Source organism: Phaethon lepturus, unplaced genomic scaffold (assembly GCF_000687285.1).
Source record: "Phaethon lepturus isolate BGI_N335 unplaced genomic scaffold, ASM68728v1 scaffold5177, whole genome shotgun sequence".
NCBI classification, from domain to species: domain Eukaryota; kingdom Metazoa; phylum Chordata; class Aves; order Phaethontiformes; family Phaethontidae; genus Phaethon; species Phaethon lepturus.
In genome coordinates, this window is record NW_010549662.1 from 68,882 (window position 1) to 76,623 (window position 7,742).

General features: G+C 40.6%; 1 protein-coding gene across 1 annotated transcript; it reads right to left on the bottom strand.

Annotated features, from left to right (window-relative positions):
• Window positions 1-1,139: 1,139 nt before the first annotated feature.
• Window positions 1,140-7,325, bottom strand: LOC104616064 (neuron-specific protein family member 1; the record flags this gene model as incomplete). The annotated part of the gene is made up of 2 exons (XM_010290312.1): window positions 1,140-1,968; window positions 7,215-7,325. Coding segments are annotated over 2 exons (312 nt in total), but the record flags the coding sequence as incomplete, so codon positions are not given.
• Between the last annotated feature and the right edge of the window lie 417 nt (window positions 7,326-7,742).

Genomic DNA, 7,742 nt, shown 5'->3' on the forward strand with positions numbered 1-7,742 from the left:
ATGTCAAAAGTTACGTGTGAAGTAATTGCATTCAATAAAGCTTAGGCCTACTAGAAAATGCAAACATGGTTTGCTTGAAATTTTTAAATGCAAAGAAAAATTTGGCACGTAATTTATTGCTTTTTATGCATTCCACATACCATTATGACTTAATAAAAAGCTTCTTACAGTATATATCTGTGTAATGCATATTTCATCTCAAACCTAGGCAATTAAGTAGTAATGGTTATTTTTACTGTATTGGTAAGAAAGCTTGTTGACAAAGCAATTCTACTGGAGAGAAATAAAAGTAGGGCTGACCATGTTTGTTCTACTATGGATCAGCCCACCCATGATGTTTTACCTTCATTTTTGTGGAGTCTCTACCAAAAAAAGAAAAGGAACTTTTGACATGTCCACTACACCTTGTCCTGTTCAAGTTACACGAACAAAACCGTGACTTGCTTGCCCAGATGCTTCACGTGCTTTGCTTTGTCATTAAGAGGTCTTTTTTGTAATATATAGTTAAGATTGATAACAAAAATGAAAACATGGTTTCACACAAAGAATAGGTAAGTTTGTAATTACCATGGAACTTTTAACGTGCATCCACAATACTATGTTCTTCTACATCTTTCCCCCTCCCAAGCCATACACAAACAGTTCTACTCTTCACTCTTTTTTTCACATGTAGCTTTAAAACAGCCAGTTGTGTTATCTAATATGAAAACAGCCAGTTGTGTTATCTAATATGCTACGGTTTCACTTGTGATGCTCTGTGTTTTAAAAAGTAGCAAACTGCAAACTGTACATAAATTGGAAGCTCTTTCTAATTAATAAAAACAGATAATGTTGATGTAATAAGAGAAAATTTAGACACATTACTCCCTCGGTTGCATCCAACAAATTACATCATGGACTACATCTACTGCAAGTAGGCTTTCTGCCTCTTATGTATGATCAAAAGATGTCGTTTCTCACTAGAACATCCTGAACTGTAGCTCTTTCATGCTCTCCTCAACATCCATCACTAAAACTCTGCTTTTCCATAATGTCTGTCTAGTGTTGTGGTTCAGTGCACATCCTTACCAAGCTGCTAAAGCCACAGTGGAAATGCAGTTAAATCCAGTTGACAGCAATAATAAAACATTGAGCATGCCTTGTTGCAGAGAACTTCATTATCACTTACAAATAATCAACAGTAAAGAAAGTGTAAGAAAAATGCTACCTGACAGTTTCTTTCTCCATACAAGTCATTACATTATGCCCTTGACTTCAATGCTATCATTCTTGCTTGAGCCAAAACAAAATATTAAATATAGCTTTCAGCTAAACAAGAGATCACTCTAGTTATGGGCTAGGGTGTTTCAGTTTGCAAAATGTCAAAGAACGAACAGAAAAAGTAATACATAAAGTATCAGTTCAGACAACAGAACACATGATTTATCTATCTAAGGTCCAAGCCCTGAAAAACCAGTGAAGAAATCTGTCAGTATCCAATAAACTGCAAGAACATATCTAATATTGGGGTTTGTTTTTTAAACATTGAAAATGGTGTCAAAGCTCTAAAGCAATGCTGATATGCACCTTGGTTTATGCCTATGAATGTTCTGCAGCAACTTTTTGTTTGGTTGTTTTGTTTTTTGCAAAGCAGTATCAGCAAACAGAAGCAATTGCACCATAAACATGAGTAACCTCTAAATTATCCGTAATTATATTTAATGAAAAGTTCCTTAAAGTCCCTTAGTTACCTTCAAATGACATAGTGTTAATAATGAGCTTATCATACTAAGCTGATTTCTCAGCAGCTTCAGTCTCCTGTTCAGATAGTTTCTCTTCCGACAGTACTGTCATCCACGGGGACACTGAGCGCGTGATGGTTTGTTTGGCCAGATTGTAGTGGTTTATGACTGTGTAAAATTTCCCTCGAGCACTGGAATCTTGTTCAGAGTAGTAGTTTTCCAACCCAGCTGGAATGCATTGATTATTCTGAAAAGAAAAATCCATCACTTAGATTGCAGGTACAGTCCCAAACACTAGAGGTAGGGTAGTTTCATTTCTTTTCCTTTTAGTCTAAACCAACATTCCCTTTCTGTGAGGCAAGACACAACATTGAGCAATTAATTTACTAACTACAGTGTTGTCCTGCTGTGTTCAAAATGTTCTTCCCTGCAATCCTTAAACTACTCCTGCATTTGCCTGGAAGCCCAATCTGGGTTTACATCCCAGAATTAATTAACACACAAGAAACATGCTTGCCTCAAATTATTTTTAAAAGTATTCAATCTCTTGTTCCAGACATGTTTTCCTGGTTTTTTTTCCTCCCCACCTAGTGCCAGCTGTTTGGTCTACAATCGCAGGTGTCTCCATCCTACCATTAGCTTCAGGCACTTTAATACAGTTGTTTTCAGTCTGAGGGACAGAAGAAATTAATACAGATATATTGGTGGCAAGGTACGAAGGGTTTTATAGCCCAGTAAATAAGACACACAGGAAAAACATTGTGGGTGGCCAAGCTTATGTGCAAGTGTATACACACCTACAAAATACGTCACTCTTGAGATTGTCAGAGAGATGCAGCCAACAGGCTTTTAAAAAGCTATCTTTAGCTGTGGGACTACATTATTTAACTTCCCGGGAGTGTAAGAGCACTGCACAGAAGCTGCTCGATGCTCAGAGCTCTTGATTGATAGCGAAATACTCGATTTAGAGTTACATACTGAGTAGAATCCAAACTTTGCTGTTGTCTTGAACACCAAAGCGAATGTGCATGTGCAGTGCATTAGTCAGCAGGTATTGCCTAGTGCCCATTCCAGTGATGATGCAGTGCAAGCCTATGAAGCAGCTAGCTGCACTGCAGGAAAAATGACTTAGACATATCCTGTGAACCCCCAGATTTTGCTCCAGAAGGGTCTCTCCACAGCTCCTCTGCCATACCTGCCAGCCCAGGCAGTCTTGCCTGATACCTCAGACTGTTGTCAGGCACAGGCAGTCATCTGGGCAACTGAGTTGACCCTCTAAAATATAAGCTATGAGTAGCTGCAGCTTGAGGAAAAAGAAGTTTAATCATAGAATTCTGAGTGTTTTAAAAAGAAATAGACTGCTTGGTCTTCCTGCTTCCAGCACCAGAAGACTAAAATTTGTAATACTACAGCACAGAAATGAACGGCTTCTGTTCTCACAGAACGTGGCAAACGAAACAATACTGGACATTTCTGAGCACAAAAAACACACGCAAAAATGTCCTGGTTTTTAGGACCAGATGCTATCTCAAATGTGTCCACATTTACTTTTTGGTTGACACACACACACCCCCACACGGACAAAAGAGAGAGTTTATAATGGTTTAAATCATAAAATACAAAATGACTGGGGGAAAGATCCAGCAGGCAGTCTTGGCTTAATATAAATTTTGCATCCTAAAAATGTTAAAGAGTGAAAAAAAAAATCAAAAGGTATGAAAGAAAAAAGCAAGACTTGCCAAAACAACAGGCCTACAGAGGTAGTCTTATGAACCTCCCTGCCGCCGATGAAGAGAGTCTCGTGGCAAACTGGATGGCTGAAAGACAACTGTCACAAGACTAGCAGCCCTCCCTCGGAGTTAGCGCCTCATCGGTACTAAGCTGCTTGTGTGACAGAAGGTCCATGTGTGTCAGACTCACAATAGCACTCAAAGTTACCACATCCACCCAGGCTGTTTATTTGTTACCTCCTGTTAAGGTAGCAGCCAGTGCAGATCTTCCCTCACAGTTTTGTTTGAAGCAGCACTACAAAGCAGGTGGGATTTAAGCCCAGCTAAGCAGACACTTGTGCCTATTCAGCACCACTTCAGTCCACAGAGGTTTCCCCATGGTGATAATCATTGCATGTGCGAGCTGCAAGACTGGGACCAAGATTTAAAAAAAGAATTAAAAAATCTGGAATACAGCTATTTGATATGCATGTTTACCTCCATCAACCATGCCATCTTCTAGAAGTATTATCCATGCTTTATCCAGGATAACTGTCACTACTATTGATGTGGTAAAATGACTAAGTACATAGACAAAGGCATCTTTGTAGTGATTATTTCACCCAGTCATGGGACATAGTCACAATTCTAAATATTTAAAAATGGGGGAAGGAATACAATCCATTCATCTAATGAAATCTGCCAAGAAAATTCAAGCAAATATAATTATTAGTGCTGAAGACAAGCCAAGATGACTGCCAGTCTAAAAACAAATGCCACAGAATCTTCCGTTGCTTTTAGAAGCAATTTGCTTTGTAACAGGAAAAATAGCTCAGTAATGTTATTTTTTGTAGTCACAAACATGTATAACATCTGACAGAAGAGCCTAAAGAAACACACAGCAGAGTTTCCATCTTGACTGCAGTTTTGCTCCTGGGATTTCAAGCTTCCAGAAAAGACAGGAAAAACCTCTCCTACTCACTGCTCCTTGTGTACTGGCCAAGGACAGCGCCCTTTGCTTAGCTCCTAGTCGAGGCAAGCCATACTGGTGCCAATTCTCCTGCTGCTTGCCTGAGACCTTCAGCTTATGGAGAACATTCCTCTCCACCTCTTTATTTGTTTCCATGGTTCCCAGGTGAGAGAAGTAATAAGGAAGGCCATGGAGAAACTGGGATGGTCCAGAGTGAGTTGCCAGTCTCTTGCTTCTTTCACAACCCTTCTAGTTCAGAAATCAGTTATGGGTTAAGGCCTTTGATGCCAGAGAAATCCTGGTTGCCAGTCTGTATCTGGCTGTATTAAGATGACTCCTTTTGTTCCTTTGGCATAAAGACCCCAGTGGTATTCACTTACAAAGAGCATCTTCTGTCACATTAACTCCAAACTTAATAGATGATGATGTTGTCTTTAATGCACTGAAATTGTTGTACTGTCCATGAGTCTGACAGAACACAGGTGCCTTGGCAAGAAAAGCTGAAGGGTAAGAGATGCAGTGCGGAGCATACTGAAGCCCTGGAGGAATTCCTCCAGGATGTAAGTGCACTCAGATCTTTGAGGAAAACTCCAGCGAGTCTCACCAACAGCCAGGATAGAGTGCTTCAGACAGCAATCTACACAACAGCAGAAAGTTTGAGCAAGCACAAAAGCAAGGCTCAAGCACTTTAAGATTGCTATACAAAGGAAAATAAGCACCTTTCTAAGCACACCTTCAAAGCCCTGGATGTGTAGGACAGCAGAAAGGCTGAAGACACTGAAACCTTTGGAACTGCTCCACCCACGAGAGCATCAAAGCAGAGAAGAGCCAGTCTGACTTGCAGCAGTGGTAGCTCAGTCTTTACACAGAGATTCCTATAGTACCAGGCTTCCTCGGGACACCTTTGCCCTTAACCAGGAAATCACATCAGCATCCAAAGCCTGGGGACATCCAGGCCAGAGAATGTTGTTGAGTCCACCTGAAGTACAAAGCAAGTCCACAGAGACACTGGCCACAAGGTGACAGACGACTTCATCTCTCTTAGGACACCTGTGTCAAGCTATGCCGTGACGTATTATGGACTCGCCCAAAAAAAGATGCAAAGGCAACAAATAACACAAATTCATGTCAACACTGTCAGTCTCAGGCCTTGGGTCATTCACTAACATGTTTATCCTGTAAAACTCTTAAGAGTTAAATGACCAAAGATGCTGTGTCTCCTGGCATTATGCCGTCAAGCAGCTAGGAAACAGCCTCTACAAAACCCAACACTGGGAGAGTAACAGTAACGCAGTCCTGTGTATGTGCTGGACCTTAAAAACAAAGCGTGAGCTATGGGACGTTCTGTTGTAGCTTCTGTTTCAAACACAGGGCCCCAGGGAGAGAAACCCAGCCAGAGTCTGTTCACAGTGCCACTGAAACATGGCTAAGAAACTGTCCTCTCCTTAAATGTTTGCGACACTAGGAAGAAAAGACGAAAGAAGACAGAAGGCTGCAACTCAAAGGGACAAGATGGTATGAAAGGAAGCAGAAGCAACAGACTGTTACTAGACTTATGACAGGAGCACATAACTGGCCATTCCTGTCAAGTCAGGATCACATCAAGATAGGCTCCGTAGGAACATACGGTCCCTACTCCAAATTGCTCAAAGCCACAAGAAAACTTAGGAAAAAAAGGCTATCATCCCACGAGGCATAAGTGCAGAGGGGTTTCAGTGCTTGTCTGAGACAACACAAAAAACCATCAGCAGAACCAAAAGCTGGATCTCTTGAGTTACCGCCAAATATTCTAGCCACAGTATCCTCTGCTCTTGAACCAAAGCAAAGCAGTAACCTAAAACTCAAAGCTTGGAGCCAAGTTAATCCAGCAGGGCATGACTGATTGTAACTTTGGAACAGATTCTTGTAAGATACTTATGTGCCTCAAGTGACAGAATCAAAAGTCCTGAACAGGATCATCGAGGAGCACTGAGGCAGCCATTCCTTCTTAAAACCTTTTGAAGATCATACTAGGTACCCATTTGATTCATTACGTGACTAAATATTCTTAAAAAAATTACAGAGAAGAATGCCATTGCCACTGCTACTTTTCTAATCTAATTACAGCCAAGTTCAACCCTGCTAAATTTACAACCAGGAAATGAATGTTACCTTTATGACCTTCAGCCCAGGTCATAGCTGAGGGGACAGCAGTACCATCTCACAAGAATGAAGTGAGCCCCAGCCTCCCTTTCAGCTAGCACCAGTATTTTTTCCAATAAATGTGTTTTCCCTTTTTTGGCATCACTTTTGGCCTGTGGCAGTAGGGCTCAGAGGTCACTGTTCTAGAACAGTAAGTTCTTTCTACAAAAATAACCCTAAGGTAACTCTGCTACTCTTAATGAGAACATCACTCTACTGTTTCTTTGACACATATTCCAGGGTATTTTTTTTCCTCCAGGTTTTATCATGCTCTTCTGTCCCAAGACACATTAATTTGGAGAAACACGCAACATTAAACCGTATGACCCAATGAATGAGGGCTTTGTCTAGGCAATTGCAGATGAAGTAGGTTTGAAGGGCACTGATGTTGGGACTTTTGCTATAGTTTCAGTGTTTAAAGCATTAGCAAAACAACAACATTATGAAAATTGTGCAATAGTTCAACCTTAATTATAAATTAAGCAGAAAGAGACATAGCAGGAAACACACTAACCTATGAAAACAAACACAATTTTCAATGCAATACAGCATGACTTAATCAAGGTTATGCAGAAAACAGCACAAAGAATATTACATGCTCTCCTATTCTTCTAGAACGTGTACACCATTTACCTTGAAAACAAATCCTTCTGGACAGGTATGATCATACTTGTAAACCTTGTAGACTACCAGAAATACAACACACGTTAAGAACGCAAGGGCAAAAAGGACCAGCACAGTTACCTGTAAAGAAAAATAAAACATGCTCATGTTAGTAATGCACTGCTTATTATGTTGCTGTTTGTTACTACAGACTAGAGAAGCCAGCTGTGAATGCACTTTAAGTAAAATCAAAGGATAAAAACAGCTACTGAATTATTGAGGGAGAACAGGGAAACAGCATATAAGTGCTTCTACCTCCCCATTTTCGGAGAAGAAAGTGGATGATCTGGTCAGCGGCCCATTGTCCCTGTACTGCAAGGCTTTTTTGGTTGCATTTCTGTTCAGTGCACAGATGAGGCCAGAAGGACACACTGAGGTAGCTTCGGTCTGCTGCTTTTTCAGTGTTTGGATGATGCAAGTGTAAGTCTAGTTTATGTCAGCTGATAAGCACGTTTGTTTTCCCTGTGCCTGTCCAAGAATGGAGTCAGGTGACAGTAA